Genomic DNA, 25,615 nt, shown 5'->3' on the forward strand with positions numbered 1-25,615 from the left:
GAACATAACTTCTTAATGTGAAATTGTTCAATCTCGCCGTTTGTTCTTAGACACGGGTAGCGTCCCTAGCTCCTTTTTCCTGGGTGGCTCACGGGAGAACATTCCTGAGTACAGTGGTACCAAACGTCGCCCTGTCCCTGGAGTTTTTGTCTAGTTTATAGTGGGCGATAAAAGTATGTGGTTTTGCCCAAGTTGCCGCTGCACAAATGGTATCTAAAGGCAAACAAGCGGTATGGGCTAAAGAGATAGCGATTGCCCTTGTAGAATGAGCTATGGGTTTGAAAGGGAGTTGTTGTTTCGATTCAGCATATACAAAATTTATGCAATCTGAGAGCCATTTGGATAAGGTAACTTTCGTTACCACCTGTCCTTTCCGTTGGTCAGCATATGAGACAAATAGTTGGTCTGACTTTCTGTATTCTTTTGTCCTGTGTAAGTAAAATCGCAGCTGCCTGTGGACGTCCAATTTGTGCGTGTATTCTAACTTATTGGAGCAGTTTTTGAAGGTAGGTAGTTCAATAGATTGATGTTTTGAATCTAACAAACCTTCGGAAGGAAGGACGGATTGGTGCGCAAGGTTACTCTATCTGGGCGAAAAATCATTTACGGGGGTCGGATGGATAGAGCCTGCAACTCAAACTCTCCTGGTGGAAGTGATGGCAACCAGAAAAAGCGTTTTCCACGACAGAAATTTTAACGGGGTTGTGGTGGCTGATTCGAATGGGGGCAACATGAGTTGTGACAGCATGAGATTAAGATTCCAAGGGGCTACTGGATTACAAAAGGGGGGACGAAGGTGAAAGGTACCTTTCATAAAAGCTTTACAAAGCCTGTGGGACATAAGGGAACCATCTCCCAGACCAACATGAAAATTGGATATAGCCGCCAGTTGTACCTTTACTGTGGACGTTAATGCACCTTCTTGAAAGAGTGTGGTAAGGAAATTTAGTATCTTGTGTACTGGAGCCCCGAATGGATCTATACCTTGTTTGGAAGCCCAGTACGCAAAACGGTTCCATTTGCTGTTGTACAATTTCCTTGTAGATGGTTTGTGAGAAGATACAATAATGTGTTGTACTGCAGGGGATAGTAAATCTGACCTGGCTAAGATGGGAAGCGGAGCAGCCAAGCTGTCAGTTTGAGGGACTTGAGGAAGGTGTGAGGAACTCCCGACGAATGTGTCAACAGGTCTTGCTCCAGGTCGAGAATCCATGGTTCCTCCACTTGAGTTTGAAGGAAGGGAAACCAGATTTGTCGAGGCCAGAATGGGGCTATCCGTATTATGGTCCTCTCCAGATGTTTGGCTTTCTGCAAGAACCTGAGAATTAGTGGAACAGGAGGAAAGGCGTAAAGGAGACCCGGGGGCCAATCGTGTATTAGTGCGTCCCTGGGGACACCCCCCAGAGGGGGTAACAGAGCAAAGTAGCTTCTGCATTTGGCATTCAATGGGGATGCAAACAGGTCGCAGCAAGGCTGGCCCCATCTGTGGAAAATCTCTTCCTCCACTTGAGATTTGAGGGACCACTCGTGAGGGAACAGGATGGCTCTGCTCAGCCTGTCCGCGATTACGTTGGATGTCCCCAGGATGTGCGTTGCTATCAAAACGCGTCCGGTGGACTTCACCCATTGCCAAATTCTGAGGGCCTCTGCATAACGGGCAAGACCTGGTTCCCCCTTGCTTGTTCATGTACCCGACTACTGACATGTCTGTCTGAACTGTCACTGTTCCCTGAGGTAAGGACTTGTGAAAGTGTTGCAATGCTAGGAACACTGCCCTCAGCTCTAGGACATTGATGTGCAGGTTGTACTCCAAGTTGGACCATTGACCTTGGACTGTTTGTCCCTGAAAAAATCCCCCCCACCCTATCAGGGAAGCATCCGTGGTTAGAGTTGCTACCGGACTGGGTAACACAAATGGTCGTCCTAGTGTTAGATCTAGACTGTGTATCCACCACAAGAGATCCTTTTTGCAAGAGTTCGTGATCAAGATCTCATGAGATAGTGGAAGCTGTCGGTAAGACCACTGAGCGAATAGCATCCACTGAAGGATCCTCATATGCATTCTGCCTAAGGGGACTATGATAAGGGAGGCTGCCATCAACCCTAGCAATCTTAATATTTGTCACGCAGGGACTCTTGCTTTGGAGAAGGACCGAAATTTAATATCTGAGGTCCGATACTCTCGGTGGGGGGAGAGTAACTAGAGCCAGGGAAGTTTCTAGCTGTGCTCCTATAAATAAGATACGCTGTGACGGCAATAAGACAGACTTTCCAAAATTTACTATTATGCCTAGAGAGGAGCAGAGGCTGATGGTGTAATCCCTGGCTTGCAGAAGACTATACTCGGTGGTGGCGGATAGGAGCCAGTCGTCTAGATAAGGAAGCACCCAGAATCCCCTTCGTTTCAGGTGAGACGTTACTACTGCCATGTATTTGGTGAACACCCTGGGGGCTGAGGTGAGACCAAAGGGCAGAGCGAGAAACTGGAAATGACTCGCTCCCAGTCAGAAGCGCAGGTGATCTCTGAACGCCCTGGCCATCTTGATATGGTAGTACGAGTCTGAGATCTATAGAGGACATCCAGTCGCCCTCCTGCAGAAAAGGAATGATTGACTGTAGCGTGACCATCTGGAACTTTTCCTTTTTCATGAAGGCGTTTAGTTTGCTGAGGTCCAAAATTGGCCTCCAGTCCCCTGTTTTCTTTGGAACTAAAAAGAACCTTGAGTAAGTTCTGGATCCTATTTGGTCCGCCGGGACTGGTTGGATGACTGTTTAAGCAACCTTCTTATCCCTACGGTTGCCTGGTCTCGCAGACTGGGTGGAACGTCTGGGAGCTTTTTGGGGTTCGGTGGCATTCTGATGAATGGAATGTTGTAGCCTCTGGTAACTATGCTTTTTAAAAATAAGAATGCTGAGCAAAAAAATCTGATGTAAGATTTAGCCAGGCCTCTGGGTATAAAGCCAAGCGACCCCAGACTGCCTCCAGAGTAGGACAGTCGGGCCTGCATTCAGGAGTGCTGGAAGGGCTTCCCAGAGAAAGTATCTGTTGCCCTGATTTTGCAGACCCCCTCTGCCGGCTGGGCGGCATCTTCCATTTCTTCCCCCTCTGCCTCTGGAGGGGGCCTCACTTTGGGTGGGCTGAAAGGATCCTTGAGTCTTTCGGAACCACATTTTTCCGCCTCATTGCCCTTTGGGGTAGGGTCTAGATGGGGCGGAAAAACGGACCCATATGGCAGACAGAGTCTTCCCTTCTTGCTCACACCTAGTGAAAGTCTCCTTTTACTTTGGGCCCAAACAAGGAGGCACCAAAGGGGGTGTTGGCAAAGGAAGACTTGAAGGCTTCCGCAAAGGAGCATAAGCGCAACCAGGATTGCCTCCTCAGGGAGATCGCTGAAGCTGCCGCTCTACTCAACCCCTCGGCTGCATATGAAATAAGCCTCATGGACGAGTTAACTATGGAATTTAGGGTGTTAAGTTGCACTGTCACTTTCTCGGCGACAGCAGCATCTGTTTCCCTGGAGAGTATCTCCCAGTTCCTTAATGAGATCTCCTGTAAACGCGTGAAATGCATAAGGTAGTTAAGCGATCGGATGGAAAAAGTCACAGAACTAAATACACACTTCCCATACCTGTCCATCGTCCTGGAATCCTTATTAGGGGGACGGACAGAGGAAGATGATTCAGACATCTTCTTAGTGGCCACCACCACCATAGTATCCACGGGAACTCCTTTTGTAAGGTAAGGTTTGTCCTGGGGGCCGTCATGTATTTGTTTGGCTAGCGGGGGACTGGTTCCACTGTATCGGACGTTTCCCAAGCACTCTGGGCTATTAGATCCATGAGCTCATCAAATGGCGGGGTCACCCAGGAGGTAGAAGGTTGAGCCCCAAATGCCTTCAGTAAGACCGATTCATCCACAGAAGGGGTAAGGGTTTGCCAGTCTCCCCTCTGTTTCAGGATTTCCAAAATGTCCACAAACGAGACATCTTCAGAGGGGGACCCTTCTGCTTCATCCAAATCGGTATCAGATGTGAGAGATTCCTGGGGGGAATCAATGTGCCTCATCTTGCACAATAGTTTCCTCGGAACATCCTCAGCAGGGGCTTCTGGGGATGCATCCGAGGAACCAGGGTCGCCCTGTGGGGCTGTCTGAGGCATTGGGTCACGACGCTTGGTAGGGACCGAAGGCACAGAAGCAGAACGCGGGCCTTTTGGGGAAGGAGAAGAGACTGATGTGCCTGATGAGACAAGACCCTCTTCATGATGTCGAAGGCACTGGTGCCCCGATCAGAGGACCACAGGCTCCGACACAGAGAACAGATCCGAACTGATCTGAGCCGAGGTACAGAGGGGAAGGGTCGGAACAGACATCTCGGTTCGACTGCCCCCCCCCCCAGAACCCAGGAAAGATCTTCAGCTCCGAGACCCTCAGGCTGGTTCCAAAGGAGTAGAGGTCAACGGGGCCGATAGCGCTAATGGTGGCTTCGGCACCGAAGGCTCTACGATCAATGGTTCTTCGATTCCTAGCGCCGATGACTCAATGGGTCTCAGAGGAGGAAGTGTCGAGGGGGCAGGAATAGTCTCAAATTTCGAAACCAGCTGGGACGAAACCAAGATTAGTTTGGACAGAGCAGAGTTCTCCATTAGCTTCTGTACCGCTCGGTCCATATTGGAGTCGGAAAGCGGCCTCGAAGAACGGGTTGAAGGGGCCAAAGCAGTCACCAAGCGAAGGATAGAAGGCAGTGGTACCTCCGACACCGGCTCCAAGACCAGAGTCTCGATCAGAGACAAGTGCTCGATGCCTGGCACCGAGGTCATAGGAGCCGGTGTCCGAAACTGGAAAGAGGTGCTCTGAGCCGAGGACTTGGGCTCCGACACTCTTGAAGACTTAGACCCCTTCGAAGACTTGGACACTTGTTCAGTCTTGTCCAGGGCCTCTTGAAATTCGGGTTTAAGCAACCCTCAGTCATCCAACTTCCTGCGTCTTTCCAGCATGACCCTCCCAACTAAGGGAATGACAAATGGAACAGTCTTCCTGCAAGTGGAGAGGGCCAAGACAGTAGACGCAGGAGGAGTGGTCATCAGTAATGGGAATCTTTTGTCCGCACTGACATCTTTTAAAGCCTGATGTGGCTTTCTCTGACATTTTGAAAATATATATAATACATGTCCAAAACAAAACACAGCACACTTGGAGAAACATACTATATAAATAAATGTATAAATTTAAATGTCTATAACAATAAACCAACAGTTTAACTCTAACCTACTATATTATAGAAACATCCAAAACACAGCACACTAATTTATATATATATATATATATATATATATATATATATATATATATATAAGAAAAAGAGAAGAAAAGAGTTAAGGCAAAAATTTACAAAGGACTACGTAAAATACTGTCAGTCCTGATAGAAAAAAATCGCAGGCCTTAACTAGTATAATATTAATCTATTCTACCTAAAATACACTCCAATAACACTCCTATACTATATTACTTATAAAAAATCTATTTTAAACACTAAAAATTAACTATAATTCGACTAGATGAAAAATATAGAAAAAGTATACTGGCCCGAGCCTCTCAGTATGCGATCTGCTGCTAGCGGCAAACTAGATCTGAGGGTTAGCACCTGAGGATCATGGGATATTACTGTGCCTCGAGCTTTCTCAAAGATGCGGAGCTGGTGATGTGGCCGACTAGGAGCAGAGGATCGGCTCCGAACCCGTGTGTAAGAACTGCGAGATTTAACAATTTCACATTGGATCTTAGATTTTAGAGCAGATGTGTCTCCAGGGCTAAACAGTGCTAGCTCTAAAACCCGCTTTGAAAAGAAGAGGCCTGAATCACTGATTATATCACATGACTTACATTAGGAGTGCCAAATGGTTTTTAAATGGTTTGTTTCAATGTGAATTTTATGGTCTGAAAAAGCAAACATTGCGAAAGCACTTACCTGATTTTATTAAAGTATTTATATATCTGTTCAACTTCAGCCTACTGGACATCTGATTTCTGCAATCTGTCATAATACCCGAAATCTTGGGACCTTGCAAATGCAAAACCTAAGCTGCCTATTTAAGAGCATAACAAAATGTCTTGAGCGATAAATCTGTGGAAAACTGTGCATGCAAGACCTGCAACTCCAAGATCTTTATGGAGCAGATGACAATTCAAGTGTCTTCAAGGATAAGCATCAAGCAGCTGCACTTTAAGGAAAGTTGACATCCTAGGGTTAGGGAGAAGGACTTTCTGGAAGAGAAGTACAAAGTACTGTCCAAGAAACTCTTCACAACAGGGTAAAAGCAAAAATAAGCAGGGTGAGACTGAGACATGCCTCAAGAGCATGCTAGAATCTGATCCAAGGTTCAGAGAAGTACTGTAGAACTTGAGGGATAGCACAGTTTTCTTATGACAACTCAGACTTTGCTCCACTTAGTCATGAGAGTTATATAGCATAGTTCCGTCTTATATTTGCAAGACAAAGGCCACATAAGAGGAAAAGGGGTGGCTATGGTAGACTAACCTGAACTCATGTAAGCAATTACCTTCTCCCCCCTCGAGCATGGAGTGGGACTTAGGCTCTTTGTTGTGGCAAAAACCTACAATGGACCATTAAAAGTTAGTGTGTCTACTCTGAACACATGCATCAGCCCCAAGGACAGTTATCTTCCCCTACATAGCAGTTGACAGGTCAAGTCTTTCCTTCAGCACTTGGGAGGCGGATTGCTAAAATTATCACAGCAGCCTAAATAAAAAACCCTTAACATAACTTCTGCATCCGGTAGTTTATGAGGAGAGAGCAAATACTTCTGCTCTTCTACCTCCTAAGTACTTAATGTCCACATTCTATCAAGCGAATGGACATACTTCTCTACTCACAGTATTCTATATAGTTCTGTTTGCTGACCATGCAGACTGCTTTCCAAGTGGAAGTCAAGACAAAGCCCAGCTTCAGCAGACTAGGTAGATATGAATGCGTCTTGCTTTGTGAAGTACTACTTGATGTGGTGGAGTCTTGTCACTATCAAAAGGACCACATGGGCCTGAAAAAGATCTGAAGGATGCTGCTCAAAAGACCACTACCATCACCCACATTTTAGTGCTTCTTTAAAACTGTCTTAAGCTACCCCTTTTCATTTTGAGCTGCAGCATATGGGCTTTCCACAGATAACCATAGACGTGGAATAAACATGTTAAGCTGGTTGAGTGAAGAGTGGATTCATCACTTGGCAGTCTATCAACCTTTATGGTGTGGAGGGAATAGGAAAGATGCCACAAGCCCCGATTTTTGATAATATAAAAGAACTAGTGAATTCTTGTCTTGTATGTTCCTTCAAAATAACCACAATGAAGACAAAAGAACTCAAAAATCTTCAAAAATGCTCTAACTCAAGACTACTGCAAGAACAGGATGCGAGTTAACTCTCATCTAAGGCAAGATGCACAATACAAGTTTAGATGCCCCAGACAGCAAGTGAAACTGCTCCTGGGAAGGATCCAGATACAGTCTTAAGTTCAGAATGTCCACAATGGAACTGAGGAGCCTTTGCAACTCAGAGCAGGGCTGGATCTATAACAATGCCATAGACATGTTGATCCGTTCTCAGTCTCATATGGGTAAAGACAGTCAAACACTTCGTGAAAACCACAAGGTAAATATGTAAAGGAAACAAACTATTTCCTCTGAACCACAGGTACTGCACGTGTCTCTTGTAGAAAGGTTTAAGTGTACTCATTCACAGTTAAAAAGGCATCTTTAACTAAGGTAACACCATCGGAAACATCTACACATCCATACAATATCAGAATTTAGACATTCAGAAGAGACTGCTTTTTTTACTGAACATTGAATCTACCTCCTTTCTGAAAATAGGACGATTTGTCTTGAAATTTAGAAAATTAGGATGGATCCAGCAGACAGTCTGACGGGTATCAAAGGAAGAAACAAATTCTAAGCTGTAAAAAAAACAAAAAAAACATAAGGAACTTCTATCTTGTTTGTGGCCATAATCGCTCTTAAAACCTATAGATGTGGCTTGTGAAAGGAAATACAAAAATAAAGGGGTAGTCACAGATGACAGCAGCCCGAAGGTCAACTGGAGATTTGTCTCCCTGACTTCTGCTGCTACTTCAAATTTCCCACACTGTTTACAGTAGTGCAGTCTGCCTTTCATAAAAGGGACAGTGACTACTTCTAGGGACATGAATACACTAGCTTTTTGAAGATCCATACCCAAGTGTGGCTACAAAATCTTCCCCTTTACATTTTTATTAAGCAGCATGCATAGACATGCATGCAGAGCGCTGTGCAGCAGTCTTATCTTAACTGACTAATCCATACTGCATGGTCTGACTACACCTCCAGTGCAGTCAGCCCACCATACTAGAGTCATTCCAACTGTCCTGCAGCTACATCCTGTATCTGTTTGACAACATCTTCTTGATGCTAGACTATGTGGGTCACAGGTGACTGCTTACATCAGTGACAGCAGTGTACTTTTTCTACAAATGTAGCCATCATAACCTTTCACTGGAAAGGGTTTAATTTAGCCTGACAATTTTGGTCCATCTTGCAGCTTCAAATAACTTGCAGGACTTGCACATAATTCTTAAACTGGCAGATCCCCAGTGTCAAATTCTGTACTTGTTTGGGGGGCAGGTTCTAAAGCAAGCTTCTCAATGTCTACAGTAATTAACAGTAAAGTGAAGTTGTACACTGTTCAATTCTCTACACTCAACTCCCATGAGGAAGAGAGCTCCCCAAACTATCTCCTTTTAAAACATTCATAATTTAACTTTTTCCATAAAACACCATTTGGCAGGATGACAAGACAGTCAACGTGAGTAATGCAGTCTAAAGATGACTATATTGTCTGAACACACAAGATCCCCTTCTTGCTCTCAGGGGTAACTACGAACCCTTAACATTTTTTTCTGGGTGTCATCCCAGACGTGGAGGTGGTGTGAAAGCCACAGCAGAAGCAATCCTTGGCAACACTCCAAAACTATTCTTCCACAAAGTCTTACAAGATCAAAGCAATACACAGAAGTGTGTGCGCGCATCTGTTGGGGTGTGGCATCACAATGTAGGACATCTGAGTGAATGATTTAGTTAAAGAGCACAGGCTGAACTTTGTCTACAGTAGTAGTGATCCACTTGCTGAAACATCCAAAACTGGTGTAATGCTAGCTGCTACACATGAAGGGATCCCTCGTCAAATGGCTTGAAATACCTGAAGATCAGTATCCAGCTGTGGTGCTCTAACAATTAGAGAGGAAACACTAATATGAACCCTGACTTGCCCAAGTTTTATCACTAATGGGGGTAAAAAAAGACAGTCACCAACAAGGTTTGCTGGGTTACAAAGTGCTTATGCACTCTATTCAACCTTTTCCACACCTTAGTCTTCCTCCTCCATTTTTTTCAGTGCTAGCCTCACAGGATAACCTGGCACAGCAGGATTGCTTACCTATTTGTAAGGCGGTATCCCCCCCTTGGACGACATCTACTTACTTGCAAGATTTGACAGAGACCTTCAAAGTTCCAGTCTCCTAAGCAATGTTTGCCTGCTCAACGTTGCACAAAATTCTCAACCAACCATGCTCCTTTGTCTACAGACAAATGGTAATTCTTTGGTGAATCTCTTCCTCAAAAGTACTGAAGTTTTTTTAGGAGCATTACCCATCCTGGCATATTAAATGCACAGGAAACAGAAAAAGTAGACTGAGGGAGCCTTTGCAGCTCATGTACAGCAGGCTGAAGCAGAATAATGCAAAGGACAGTAAGAAAAAGAGGTACTTAAAACTCAGACAACCAACAGGCTCCTAAAAGGTATAGGCACGGATTTCAGTAGTGCAAAAAATATAACAATATGCTGAGAGTTATGATCTCCTTTAGAGATAGTTCATAGGTGTTTACAAGACTAACTACCACAAAGGCCTTTTTTAAGCCTAGCCATGCATCCCAAACCTCAGACAAGTTCTGATGCCCTTGAAAAGTGTAAGCATGGGCCTGGGAGATTAACCAATTACAGGTTACCTGTTTGCATTAGAGACTTAGGTGCCAAACCAAAGATGAATTTCTGGTTTCCCATCCAATTGTCCAAACTGCACTTGAATTGTGTAAGGGAGGAACTACATGGATGGGGAGCCTGTTCTATGGAGAGGGTAGCCTCTGGGATACATACTTGTCTCTCCAGCAGGTCCTATTTATTATCACAGGCAAAGTTCAAGTCTTTAAAACAGGTAAGTCTGGTACTGTTTGCTTTGTGGATATGTGGGGTCTGAATGCCCTGTATGCCAGGCACAGATCTTCCCTCAAAGGCTTCTGGGAGATCGAATACAGGGGATAGGGCCTTGAAACAGTCTGCACAGGACATATTACTTACACCCTGTATTCTTTTAGTGTGGAACCTCTGTGGACGTTCCAGTTGTTGGATATGCCTGGTTAGGTACATATCAAAGGGTGCACTGTACTTAATGATAGGTCTGATGAAGGGCAAATACAGTGGAACAATGGCTTCCTTGGACTTAGATGCCACACTTTTGTTTATAAGTTGTGCAATATATAATGAACTCCTCACTACTGCAGACATGACCATCAAAGGCTAGATTACTATGCATGTGTCCTCAAGTCCCTGACTACTGGGTCAACTCTAAGGGGTGTACTGTTAATAAGATAATCAGGGATGGGTGACTTCCCAAAAGATATAATGCACTTCTTGGCATTTAGTTTTAGTCCATGGCTCTGACATCACTTATGTCTGTGTCAGCCCCTCCTAGAGGATATTTGTGTCAGTGTGAGATTCAATGACAGCTCCTAATTTGCAATCTGTAAATTTAGTCAGCCACAGACCACTGACATTGGTCTTGACTTCTCAGTACCAAAAAGAGGCGGTCCAGGACTGATCCCAGAGGGAATCCACTTGCAACTAGGCTCTTTGTAGAGGTGGACTCCCCAATTCTAACTTCCTGGGTCCTGTGAGCCAGTTGGCTATCCACTGGGTGACATACAGGTTTGTACCTAACCTCTTGAGTTAGTCAATGCCAGAGTGGGGTATTGTGTCAAATGCCTTGGCCAGGTTAAGGTAGGCAGTGTGAATAATTCAGCAATTATCCACTACTTCGGTGACCTTCTCAAAGTAGTCCACCAGGTTGAGTAGACATGATCTGCCCTAGACGAAACCAAACTGTGTTGGGTCCAGTTGTCTGGAGGTTTACTTATCTCTATTGATCTCCATGACGACTCTTTCCATAGCTTTACATAGACTGAGACTTTTGGGTCTTTAGTTGTCCCACCTTTGTGCAGAGGGATGACTGTTGCCTTTCGCCATTTATGAGGCACAAAGTCTATTCGGAGGCTACAGTTAAATAAATTCAGGATGCCTTGATAGGTCACGTTTCATGCTTTTAGATGGCATCCTGGGATATTGTCTGGGCCCACTGATGCAGTGTTCTTGGTCTTGGAGAGAGCATTAAGGATCTGTTCCCTAGTGACAGTAGGGGGAAGTTACATTTGATGACATTTCCTGAGGGATGGTTGAGGGGGAGAGAGGAGGAAAGTTGGAGCGGAACTGTTCAGCCAGGAGGTTCGCTATATCTTCTGGTTCAGTATAGGTGGCTCCATTTACAATGCACTCTGCACACAACTGTATGTTGCCTTTGAGGTTGCGGACATAGCTAAAGAATATTGTGGTTGTTCTTGGCCTGGGAGACCAACCTCACCTCAAATTTGGCTTTGGTAGACTTTGTCCTCCGAGCTTGTTCAGTTTGATGAGTGCTTTTATCCCTCTGGGTGCTGCACCTCCTAATTTTTGCCAAGATTTTCTTCCTCCTGTTATACATCCGATTGATTTTAGGATTCCAGAGTGGCTTGTTTTATTGAATTAGTTCTGCACTTGATCCTGGCAGGTACAGCTGCCTCTATGCAGCCATTTACATGTTTGTACTGGGTTTCTGTGAACAGTTCTGCATAGGCAGAAGTGTTCTCAGGGTGTATAGGGGCTTGAAATTTTGCCAGGTTGTCACTAGCAGGAGGTTAGCCTTAGAATAGTTCCTGAATATTCCGAGTTTAGCTGGGGTCCAGGTTTTATTTTTACTTCAAAGGAGACCATTTTGTGGTCTGACAACCAGGGAAAGCATTACAGTAGGGAGTATTGTAGAAGTCTCCCACATTAGTGAGGACCAGATCCAGTGTGGTTGCACTCCTGTTGGTATACTAACTTAGCTGGTCTAGGGCATTTGTTTACAAAATACAGTAATCTCTGCACATGTACACTTTATGTTGTTATAGGATTCCCAGTTAATAGTGGGGTAATTAAAGTCACCCATGAATATGGTATTAGGTTGGATGGTTAAGAGTTTCTAATAAGTTTAAATACATGGTAGGGGTTTCCCGGGTCATAAAGGGGGACCTACAGCTTGCAAGGAAGCGGTATTGGATTTTACCTATGGCGATTTGAACATTAAGAAGCTCAAGTGCACTGCCCTGTTTGACCAGTCTTGAAGTGTATTTGTTTTTGATGAAGAGCATGATATGGAAGACTTTTCTGTGGGCAAGTTTACCTAACTGCTCTTCATGTTTGCCCAGTGAACTGGGATCTGCTTTTGGCTACATCACAGTTACAACACAATGCAGCCAACAATCCTGATGAAAATCTTAACATTTCAATGGGACTGACTTAATTCCATGCACACCTGCATAATTCCACTGCCAGCTGTCCCAACTCAAACAGTTGAAGTAGGAAGTAGCAAATAACAGTCAAGACTCAAACGTTAAACCAGCTCAACCATAAAGCTGCAAAAGGTGTAGTATGTAACAGCACTAACTGTCAAACATTAACAAAAGAGTGACCACAAATGCTTCACAGCTATTGCCACCATAGAGTGTCAAAACCACACCAACACAGTTAACAGTATGGCCTCCATTCAGATCTTTGCAAGTACCACTCAATTACACTAACTTGAAGCCAGTCAAACAAGTATTCGGAAGTTGGGTGGGTTAAGGTCTCCTCCTGTTGAACCCAAGAACAAGCTATAAAGATTCTGACAAGTGGGTCTCACTCTCACCTGGCCAAGTAACACTTCTACAGGAAAATATCCCTTTTAAAAATGGAGCTGTAATCTCTCTCCACTGTATTGGGTTTAACACCCTCTTCAAAACTACATTATGGGGTTTCCAGGGCCAACAGAATCACACAGATACTCCACTCACCTTCTTCTCTACTTTCACCTCGGAGCCAGGATCTGCATAGAATTCAAAGTGTAGTGTGGTTGCACTAGGAGGGTATTTCTGGGCAGAAAACAGAGTCGCATGTTAAAAGTCAGCAGACAATTCAGTCGCAGCACAGACTCAACACCTAGCCCTAGGAAACAGCTCAGTTTAGTGAGTCCCCCTTCACCTCGCTGCCCAAAATCTGTCAAGCTTTCCTACTGCCACTAACCATAACAAAGGACTGGGAAAGGCAAGCAACTAACCTGAAATTCCTCTGTGCAACTCAACTGCGATAAGCAAAGAGGTGGAGGAACTATAGTAGACTGAATTACTGAGCTTGGCAGTTAAAACTTGGCAAATTAAATGTTCAACAGCACATGAATTTAAAAAAAACTTGAGTATAGCACGAGAAACACTGAAGATGCAGTGTCCACACAGACCAGGTGATCATACAGGCTCACCTCATTCAATCACAAGATCCAACTCACCAACAGTTGCAGGTCTCGACAGCATTCTGCCAGGCCAAAGCCATTCTCCTTGCCACCCCAACTCTGTCAAAAAGCAATAAGATAATTAGTAAAAATATAATACTAATTCTAAGACGCAATATATGCATTCTGCAAAACAGCAACACTACTGAGTCAATTACTATACAAAAGTTACACAAGCTCAAAAAGGTGGGCTGCAGGGCGCATGCCTGACTGACTAAATTACTGTTACAGCTAATGATCACTTGTTAATCATTTTTTTCTCTCACCTCTTTCACCAAGTGTCTCTACACAAGCATAGTTTACACTTCAACCTTCCTTAAAAATACTTAGCAAAAAGCGCATCTTCATGCAAAACTTGTCTTTATTAAGAAAAGCATTTTGTACTACAGCCTTCCTCAGAACAGGCACTAATGGTCACCTCTGACGGTAACAATTCAGTCCCTTCAATTTTGCCATAGCTTGAACTCCTCCTAACACCTATAATGCTCCTAATTTCTCCAAATCTAGTCTCTTGATGCTGAAGAGAAAAAGGAATTCAAACTGCATCCAATAAATAAAGTATAGTTTCATAAAATCTTACCATAACATTAGATGTCCTTCTCTTCTATATGCTACAGTACCCATTACAAGAGTGAGTCTGCCTCCAGCTGGCTCGTACTTCTGGCTGTTTCACCTAAGATAAAGGTTACTGTGTGGCCTGCATCACCCAGCATACGACAGCCATAAACTGAGTATACAGCAGATGTCAGCACGTACCTACCTCAGAACTTTTCTGCAGCTTGTTTGACTGACAGCTCTGGTCGATCACTCTGGAAAGTGACCTCATACTTTGTCTGTACTCAAACTACCCCATAGGGTTTTTTTTGTTAACTTTTCTTGCTACTGTGTTTTTGTGGGTTGTCAGGTAGAATGGGCAAGTGTCAGTGTAGAAGATAAGATTCCACGTAAAGACTCACATGAGCTCTGTTTTTTCTGTCTAGGCCTAAACCAAGACCACACACCTTGCCAGATCAATAAGGTCCTTGTATCAAAGACCCTTAGGAGTAGACTTGCTGCTCAAACTACATTGAGAAATAGCATTTAAAATGTCTGGCTAGAGACTGAGGAAGGAGAAATCTAAAATGGGTCTTCTAGGGGCCTTCTTTCCTTGGAACTAGAAACATCCTGGAATAAAATCCCTTGCCTCTGATAACAGGGACAGGCTGAATAGTGCCTTGATCCAGCAGGTTTTGCAACACCTGTGGAAACAGTGGAAGTTGTTCTTTGGGTGGCTGGCGCATGCCCCCAAAAGGAGGTATAGACTCCCAAACCATTAAGCATTGGTTTTCTATGCGGAGAAGCACCCAAGTATCTTCAGCAATGTTTTCCGAAGATGGACTTGAAAGAGAAAGACAAAGGGAAGGGATTGGGAAGGGTCCAAATAGTCAAACTGAGTCTGGCCTCTCTGGAAAGGGCTATTTTTGTGGTGGGACCAGAGTCCTAAATGATTGTGCTCTTTAAACACTTATTTGCCTTAGATTAAGGTGGCCTGGATGGTCTAACAGACCATCTTAAAAGGGCAATCTCTGGAATTTTTGGACAGGAGACACCTTCTCCTGCAAAGTTTTAAACAGGGTCAGCAGCCACAAGGCCAAAAAAGGCTCAATTGTCCAAAGGAGCATCCATCAATTTGGATTGGATACTTTCTGGTAAGGGTTGTGGTCTTAACCATGCAAATCTTCCACAGACAGATCCTGAAGCAGCTGCCCAAATGAAAGCCTCTGCAGCATCATAGCTACATTTAACTAAGTGGCAGGTGACCCAAAAGGTTGCATACGAGGACGTAGCAAGAGATTTATTCTCAGAAATCAGGAAAAACTGAAATCAGGGAAATCTGAAATGATTTTAGATAATTGTAACAAAAGCTAGAGTATTTTCTCATATGGGTTTGGTAGTTCGTAAAGTCAAAGGTGGAGAACTTGTACACTTTTTGCCCTAGTCTCTCCAAGTATCTGCTGTCTTTATCAAAAGGAAGCAGCCTAGAGGGTTTGTCTGAAGCCACAGTGATGACCGATGGGTCACTTGAGGGTGCTTTGAAGAAACTAGTCTGCAGGCACCTTTGTAAAATGCCTTTATTTAGGTACAGGAGGCTGTTAATCTGGAGTTTTACTTGAATATGCAAATATATCAAAGGATGCAAGGAGGACAGGGACAGCTGAAGACAAGGCGTGTCCACCTGCACTAAGTCAGAGTAGCATTTTTGAACATCTGACATTTCAGTGCTTTCCCACTTGAAATGTTCCTGCATCTTGGTCAAGTTGTCACTAAAGGAAATTTCCTCTGATCAGTCACATTAGTCTTACTCTTGGGAAGCATAATCTAGTGGGGAGGGGGCCTGTGTTGAATACGACAGTGACTCATCAGATTGTCCCTCTTCAGAAGAGGTTTCTTCCCTTACCCTCTTAGGTGAAGCAGTCCAGCAGGAGGTAGGTACAGTACCGCTAAAGGAGGTCTAAGGGACATAAAAGCACTAAAAATGCTGAGGAAAAGCCTGCCAATCCATTTCATGATCAGATGGTGGAAAAACATGCTTAACCTTTTGTTTAGTTTTTCTAGCAATAACTCTATGGAAAGTATGATGAGCTGGACATAAGCCTACACTTGATTATATCTGAACCCACTCCCTCCATAGCTAGAATGGTCAAGATCCCCTGACTTAAGACCCAAGTTTGGGTTTCCCTTGGATGTCTGATCCAGATGTTTGTGCTACCTTCAAGGATGTGCCAATATCCTAATCCAAGGCAACCTCCATTACAGGTTTGGCCTGTGGATTGGCCAACAGCCCTGATTGTATCTCACGACTAGCGATAGCCTCAGGAAACGCATCTGGCACTGCAGATGCAGTTGAAGCTTCTAGCCTGGGTTTCTGGCTTTCCGCTTCCCCAACAGCTCTGCCTCAAAGCCTGAGGGACCCTACATACTTTAGTGAAGCTTTAAATGCTGACTTTCTAAACAAATGGAAAGAAAATTCAGACTAAATGTTTTGAGAAGAATTGGTAAATAGGGCAAGCCTTATGCTAGTGAGAAAGCCCAGGCCAGAAAAAGCAACTCTTGGTGGTTGACCTCACGTGGAATCTGACATCCACATTGGCATTTGCCCTTCTTGGATGACAAACCCCATACACAGCCAAAAAAGAATAAAAGGATTCCCCAATGGGTCACATATCTAGGTACAGATACTGAAATATCTTCGGTGAACTGACTATGTACAGAAGACCCACTCTGTCTGGAGGCAAAGAAATTCTGAGGAAGGTGTGCGCGTGCATCGCTTTTATGGCCTACGTCCAACAGCAGCCTACACATGACAGAACCCTTGGCACTAAAGGCTTTTGTATACTGGCCGTCGGGTAACTTGGCAGGCACTCTCCCTCATGTAATTACTACTTCAACAGCAGAATACAAGATCTGCAAGTCTATCTATAGTCTGGCACCCATGTATATTACAGGGAGGATGCTTGTAAATCTGACCATTCATGCCTAAGGCAGTCAAATACATATTCCAAAAAAACCTAGGACACCATTAACTATTACAGGATCACAGGAGACTACTAGACTATCAACCCGGAGAGCATTTTAAGACTAGCTGTTTCAACCTAATGTAATAGCGCAGAGGTACTAGTCAATACCCAAGACCGCATTTAGTGATAACTGCACATGTCCAGTGATAACTGCCCATGTCCAGAAGTGTTGCAGGTGCCATCCCCAGTAAGAATTTATAGTACCCCCATCCACTCATCCTAGTTCCTCTTCCCTCTAGCATATCCCATTTAAGTCGCATGCCACATTTAGGTCCCTGGAAGTGGTAAGTCTTAGACCCATTTGATTTACAGATATGCAATAAGTTAATTAGGTTTGGGTCTTGGGTTACTCTGTAGGCCAAGTACAAGTCTCCCCTAAAAAGGCTAATATATGGAGTATAGTGAGAATTTAGTACATCCATGTAAGGCACATGCTGGAGGCCTTTGATATCAACCATTAAAAACACCTGCTCTTAACAACCTCTTGACGCCCTACAATAACTTGAAACAGCTGCGCTCTGTCGAAAAGCTACAAGCTAACACTACTAGAATTACAAATTCTGCAGGTAACTGTCTTTTCTCCAACTCAGTAGGCAAAATATGGAACAACCTCCCATCACATATCTCCTCTCTAGCTTCTCTACATCTCTTTAAAAAACAAACATCTGAACTACTGGCTCTGCTCTTGTACCAATCCTGACTAACCTACTTTCTTCTGTCTACTATCATATTTCCCTATGCTACATTGCAATCTTTCTCTCCGATCACAAATGACTTTACTGTACTATTGCTCTCGTATGAAAAAAAAAAAAAAAAAGTACAAACGATGTTTATGTATATACATTTTAAACCACGTAATACTCTCATCCTCCTTTATTTGTACTGAAAGTATTTTAATGCCATTCTCATTACATAGATGGTATTTGTTTTTATTACCTGACCTAGACTAATATATCTGTATTTTGCTCATTACCTGTGACATTAGTGTTTTCTTCATATGTTTATTTTGTATAACCTTGCTTTAAGCTGTGGAGCTTTTCTCCCCGGGCCTCCACTGAAAATGGACAATAATCCAGCTGGACTAGCCCGGTCAACAAATGTAAAATAAAATAAATAAATAAATAAATAATTGATAATCTTTGTTAGAAACCTCAGAGGCCTACCTGCTACAGATGCTTAGCACGGTATGTAGCAGAATGGGGCATTATACATATAGTTATGTGCAAGATAACTGCAGAGTACAGAGGGATTATAACTTATTTTGCGTTTGAGGCGATGCCTTCACTAATCAAGTGAGCTACGTGGAAAGCTTTCCTTACAACGGTAGGCACATTGCAGTCTAAGTTAAGATCACGGTTAACCTGTGATACCAGGACCCTTACCCACTTTCATGGGTACTTGGGGTACGGTTACTGATATGATAGTGTGAAGGGGACAAAGTTTGTGCAGAAGGGAATGATGCATTTCTTTGCATTCTTACATTTCTTTGCATTCAGTTCGGATTGTGACCAATACCAGTCGTTGGTCTATGTGAGACCATCCTGGAGTATACTGACAATTTTGGGATTCAAGGACTGCAACTAGTTTGCTGTTATGTAGTGGTCTGCAAAGTTGGTCAGCCACAACCCTTTAGTTTTGACCTGAACATCTGAGAAGTATATACCAAAAAGTAGGAGGCCAGCACTGACCCTGTGGCACCCTGCTGGTAACAGGGCTGCTAAGCTGATGGAGTCACTCACTCTGATAGTGTGTCCAATGAGAGCTAGCAACTCATCTTACAATGGAGGGTTTACATCCAGTTTGCCAAGTTATATGGAATGCCTGAAAGCAGGATTGTGTTGAAAGCCTATGCCAAGTCGATGAATGTTATTTGCACAGATCTGCCCTCATCAATGGCCTGTCACACTTTAAAAGAAATACACCAGATTGATCAAGGAGGATCTGCCTTTCATGAAGACAAATTAGATAGGATCCAGGGTTTGGAGGTCACCTATGTCTATTAATGAGGTCCATAACGATACATTCAATGGCCTTGCAGATAAGGCTGATTAGGCTTATGGGTCTATAATTCCCCAGGTCTGATTTCCCTCCACAAAGGTCGCCTAACAAAACTGTAGCTGTTCTCCATTCCGCAGGAACAAAGCCTGTGGTTAAGGCCATGACTGAAAAGGGTACTACTTGGTGGTGCTACTTCATATTTTAGCCTGTTCAGATAGCCTGGGAAGTCAACTGGTCCCACAGAGGCTATGTACTGTGCCTTGGAGAGGGCTTTGAGGACCTACTCTTCACATATATAAGGGGAAGTGTTTATTGTAAGTTAGGAGGGAATAAGGGAGTGACATTTTTACCAAACCTATCCACTAGCAGGTTTGCTATCTCAGTGGTGTCAGTGTAGGAGATATGTTGGCCACCAGTTCCGCACATGCTTGGATCCTACCCTTTAGGCTAGGGTAATGGTTATCCTTGGTTTCTCTCAAAAGGAGCTCTTGGAGGATTTCACAAGTTCTCTTATTTGCCTGTTAAGGCTGAGAATGGTGCTTTACCATTGTCGGGTCCTTGCCTGTTTCCTTGGACAGCAGCTTGTGTTTACTGTAGAGTCTGTTGATGCTGGAAGTCCACCAGGCAGCTTGATATTTGGGGGCTCTGGCTTTGATTCTATCTGGTACATCTGACTTAATACACAAATGCAAATGACTGTACAGTGCTTTAGTGTAAGCTTAGGCGTAGGTACCACTTTCAGCTTGGGGTGGGGATTGGTATGCATTTACACCTTCATCTAGGAGGGTGCAGTTTTGCCCTGAAGTTTTTTAGTTTATTACCATCTGACATTTCTGGTGTTAGTCAGTTCAAAGGTGATGGACTTGTGGTCAGTTTTAAAATGAGGGTCCAACAGTTGTAACAGTGCATCTGTTTGACATGCTGGCAAAGGCCAGATATATGTTAATTCCTCTTGTCAGGGTATGGACAATTTGCTCTAGGGCATTTTAATTCACGAAGAGGTGACCTTTGCCTAACATACAAGGCCATGTCAAACCCAGATTTGATGAATATGCTTCACCTCAAAAAATCTAGATCCATCAGAGCCACAAGGGCGAGAGACTTAAACCTCGACATGGCTATTAATAGGACGTGCTGGAGGGATAGATTCATCACCCAAAGACTCCCTATGCTGTGGAATAAAATCCCGGTATATGTGAGGCAGAGCACCTCGCTGGCCTTGTTCAAGAGAAATCTTAACCAATGGATGGGAGATCGCAGATATACCCCAGGGATTACCTCAGTGTCACTGCTCGACAGAGGCACAGCAAAATAATGGGTATAGTTCCCCATACTAAAGGGGTGGCGTAAGCCACAAAACTATGGGCTAGGCTTGTAAATGCCCTCGGGCAGATAGCCTAGTATGAACCTATGAACCTAAGTCAATGAACTTTTGTGCTAGCAGGTTTGGCTAGAGGAGATTTCCCAATTGACGGTGGGATAATTGAAATCCCCAACAGTGTGTTCAGTAAAATTTCAATTGTCTTCTGATTAAGTAGGCTATGTGGGTGCAGTGACCCATGGAAGGGGATCTATAAACTGGCAAGGTCTTGAATGGCATCTCACCCACAGTAACCTCGGCCTAGAGTACCTCCATGGAGTAATCCCAGTCTAACTAGATGTGAGGTGAATTTCTCTAATAGACTGAAACACTGCTTAGTTTGGTTTTCACACATTCATTTTGCAGCCTAAAGATGTGGAAGGCATTGTAGCCTTGCAGAGCCAGGGTAGTCTGATTAAACCAAGTTTGTGACTACACAGACATCTACATCTTCTAGTGATAGAAGTGCTATCAGGGAGTGCAGTTTCTGGTTTAAGCTACTAGTATATAACAGCAAGACACTTGTTCTGAATGCTTAATTTCATGTTGGTGATGTTTGAAACCTTGCCTAAAAAGGCACTACGGAGGAGGCAAGAGCCACTGCCAGCAGCCAAAAGCCTAGGGGTGCAACATACAAACACTCGGGCAAATCAGCAAGGTTTGCCGACCATGGCTTCCCAAGCAGACAGGAGCAAGATCCCCTTGAAGGACACCAAAAACTAAGCCAATTATTGAACTCGATCTTTTTTTGTTTCTACTGTGGCATCACTCTAGGTCAGGGTAGTATGCTGCTCAAGGCTAAGGACATAACTGCCTGGGACACAGCTCGACCAGGTCTCTCTTCATATAGTTCAGCGAGGTAAGTCTCAGTTCCTGATGGTGTGAATGACTTATGACAGTACTTGTTGCTGAGACACCAGAGTGCATATGCGTGATTTGGTGAATCCTGGTACCAGACAGGCAGCTGACAATGACTTTATCCTTGTCCAACCTGGTGAGAGGGACATCCGTATGTCTCACTACTGAGTCTCCAATGAGAAGAAAACTTGGTTTTTGAGTATTACACCTTACGGGCTTCGTGGTTGACACGCTGGTGTTGCTCTGCATCATGGGTGCTGTGGATACCACTTACTGTAGCAGGCTTATGTTGTGGAGGTCTCTGGTGTTCGTAAGTTTTTCAAGAGAACCTCCGCATACGTGGATTTACATGTTTGATGTGTACTATGTGCATGAGTAGTGGTATGTGTATGAGTACTTGTATTATGCGAGTATGTACTGGTGGGTGAGTAGACAAACTTCATGTTACTGTTTCGAGTCAGAGTATGGATACCAGATTCTTGGTGTAAATTCATCTCTCGCACTCTGTACTAAACAGTGCGATTAATAGATGGTTGTCTGTGAGGCAATTGCTACCCTACCTCAAAAGACCCAAGTCAACAAGGTTGGAAGGAGAAACCATGGCAGTCCAAATGACCACAATGGTAGGTTGAAAACTGTTGTCACTAGGGGGTGACTTTTCAGAAACCATCATGGAGGAGCTCAGCAAATGGATATTTCTGCCTAGGTTTTAAGGCAAAATATGTTGAATTTAACCCAGCTTAGGTGCACAACTGCGTGGTGGTGCACTGCGCTGCACAACGTGCAAACAAGCAGAAAGCTGCTCAGATGCAGGGCCTAAATACCAGAAGCTAAAAGTTGAAAAAAATAAATTCAAAAGGACCAATGAGGATGCTTATTCCAAGCCCTAGACTGGCCTCCATTTACCAGTCAGATACCAATCAAACAATTTTCACAAAAGTGCAGACATGCACCTTCCAATCCAACATGGCCTGGAAAACATGCTTAGAATAAACAAACCACTACAAACAGTTCCAGCAGTAGCAAGACTGGATCTTGACAATGCTACAGCTACTAGCTACCCTAGCTTCAAGCAGGAAATACTAGAGAATATTTAACGCAGCATAAAAATAGCACTGAGACAAAAAAAATGTTTAAACAGCCGAAAGTCAGCCAGGAGGCTCTAAAGAATGGTTGAGTTAACAGATAAAGTACTGCTTGGTGGGAAAACCAAAGCAGACAGAACAAATGGCTTTAAAACAGTGAAAAACGCCAGTAAATACTTAAAACAGCAGAAACAAAAAGCTTGATGTACAGTGAAGCCAGCAATAAAATTTGATTTTACAGGCACAGTGCAGCAAGAAAATGCAGTATAACTGTAGTTTACACAGTAAACACAGTATTAAAGTAGCCAGCAGGCAATAAAGTGCAGTAAATAGTACAAATAAGCAGAAAAACAAGCAACTTATGGTTTTTGGAAAGCTCAAAAGCCTCTAGTTAGTCTGACGCCTCAACTCAGACTTGTAGCTGGGAAGGCTACCTCAGTCCAGCTCAGTATAAACAAGCAGAAACCAGCTCAATAAAGAGCATGGCTACAATTAAAAGCCCTTTAGAAGGATTAGCATAGTATTCTACTATGAAAACAGTCAGCAGACAAAACTATGAAAGAGGCAGAATTGCGCATACTAGTATTCCTTAAAAAGCACTTCCTCATCTTGACAGGGTGGGTCTGTTAAGCAAGGATCCTTTCCTCCAACAGTTCAAGGGGATGTTTTCCAACTATGGCACCTTCAGGAAAGGACTTCAATAAGCCAAGTATTACTCTGATGTTAGTGACTGCAGATGGGAACACACATGCCTTCCTTTATACATATCACCTTCCTGGTGATGTCCAGTTGTGATCATAGTCTCAAAGATCCTGCAGGAAATGCTGTACAAGACTATCTTGCTCTGTCCATAGGAATTAAGTCAGCTGAAGAGCTGAATGAAGAGTGCCCGAGTGGCACAACTACCACCAGAGGCTCCAGCATTCACTTAGAAGGGGAATCATCCTCAACATTATCTCAAAGACTTCAGCAGAATCCACTGGCAAAAGGGACTCTTACCTCAGAACAAACAAACCCCACTAAAGCAGGCATAGGCAGCACTGAAAATGGACAACCAGACACAGGGAACTTAGACAGCTCAAAACTGGAGATATGTACTGAAGACTCAAAGGCTGAGGATTCTAACACTTGGAGCATCTCCGAGAGAGATGGGACAGAGGATGCCAAAAACCTGGCATCAATCAGTCATGAAAATCTCAATGTTGAAAGTCAGGTGTTGACTTACAGGATGCATGGAAGCTGGAACTCTGGTAATCATACCTGTTGGTGCAAAGTAGATAGGGTCCAAAAGGTTAACAGGCTCTAAAACCACAATTAGAGACTGGCACAGGGAAAGAGCTAAGAGTTAAAGGGGCCAACATGTTCAAACCCCAGAAACAAAAGAATGGGAAGACACCAACTCTAGATGAACCCTCAAAAACTGTTCATCCACCATTCGGTTACTATAGTGCTACAGAAGATCTCAAACTTAAGTATCAGATGAACTGGAAGAGAAAATGCAAAGGATACCTCTCCAAGGAGTGCCTGCTGAATATTTTGACTGACTTGTCCACAATAACTCTCAGAATCTACACGAGTTAGACCTGTGGGTTTAGATTGTACAGGAAGTGACTGATCCTTCTGGGTGAACAAGGGTAGTCACACTTCCTAGGCTCTCATCTTTTCCCTTTTATCTGACTTGTTCATGGAGTAATCTGACTGGTGGAAGAAATCCCTTTAAAATTAGCTTACTGAAGCATTCTGCAAGGGATCCAAGTCAGAAGTCATGATGAATATTGCAGTTGGCATCAATAAGCTCCACAGCCCCAGGCACACCACATATAAATCATGGATTCCCAGGGATGAGATTTTACAATTACACTTAAAACATTTCTCCATGTAAATCAGTAAATGGAAAGAGATCACTAAAACAGAACAAAAACTACAGCTAGCATCAGGTGTGCATTTATGTGCGTCACACGCACACATGTATACATGTACATAACTAGATATCTAGATCTACACAAGTAAACCACTCAATCTCTCCCTCTAAATCTCTCCCTCTAAATCTCTCCCTCTAAATCTCTCCCTCTAAATCTCTCCCTCTAAATCTCTCCCTCTAAATCTCTCCCTCTAAATCTCTCCCTCTAAATCTCTCCCTCTAAATCTCTCCCTCTAAATCTCTCCCTCTAAATCTCTCCCTCTAAATCTCTCCCCTAAATCTCTCCCTCTAAATCTCTCCCCTAAATCTCTCCCCTAAATCTCTCCCCTAAATCTCTCCCCTAAATCTCTCCCTAAATCTCTCCCCTAAATCTCTCCTAAATCTCTCCCTAAATCTCTCTAAATCTCTCCCCTAAATCTCTCCCCTAAATCTCTCCCTAAATCTCTCCCTAAATCTCTCCCCTAAATCTCTCCCTAAATCTCTCCTCTAAATCTCTCCTCTAAATCTCTCCTCTAAATCTCTCCCTCTAAATCTCTCCCTCTAAATCTCTCCTCTAAATCTCTCCTCTAAATCTCTCCTCTAAATCTCTCCTCTAAATCTCTCCCTCTAAATCTCTCCCTCTAAATCTCTCCCTCTAAATCTCTCCCTCTAAATCTCTCCCTCTAAATCTCTCCCTCTAAATCTCTCCCTCTAAATCTCTCCACACACATATATATATAAAACTGAACAGGACAGATAGAAGTAGAAAAAAATATTAAGTAAAAGAACTTCCTGAGCATCTAGTGAAGGACAAAGACAAGGAGCGTAACTTCGGTATTTTGCACTTTCAATCTTTATTGATGTACAGAGCTTAAGAATGAAATACTCTGCCAAGGAAAGTCACTTAAATAGTACATGTATTTAAATTAGGTGAAGGAATTAGCCAATCCGTAATGTGAGCTGGACTCAGTAGCTAATTACAATGTAACGGAATTGACAATTTTATTAATTACAACTTAGATGCAATACTTGAGGAAATCTTAAGTCAGTATTTAAATGGTGAAGGATTACATCCAAGAGCACATTTTTTTTACAGTGTGAATGCTTTAGTCAAATTACTATTGATCGGGTTATGCTAAG

At 43.5% G+C, this 25,615-nt stretch overlaps 1 protein-coding gene across 1 annotated transcript in view; it reads right to left on the reverse strand.

The window, feature by feature from the left end:
* The window catches only part of HUWE1 (HECT, UBA and WWE domain containing E3 ubiquitin protein ligase 1), a gene marked incomplete in the record, with an annotated part of 5,008,559 nt that overhangs the window by 4,265,619 nt on the left and 717,325 nt on the right, over nucleotides 1-25,615 (reverse strand). Inside the window, 2 exon segments of the mRNA XM_044079288.1 lie at nucleotides 13,227-13,304; nucleotides 13,715-13,777. Coding sequence (XP_043935223.1) covers nucleotides 13,227-13,304; nucleotides 13,715-13,777 — 141 coding nt within the window.

The sequence above is a fragment of the Protopterus annectens genome, chromosome 8.part0 (genome assembly GCF_019279795.1).
Source record: "Protopterus annectens isolate FY-2018-M chromosome 8.part0, PAN1.0, whole genome shotgun sequence".
Lineage (NCBI taxonomy): Eukaryota > Metazoa > Chordata > Ceratodontiformes > Protopteridae > Protopterus > Protopterus annectens.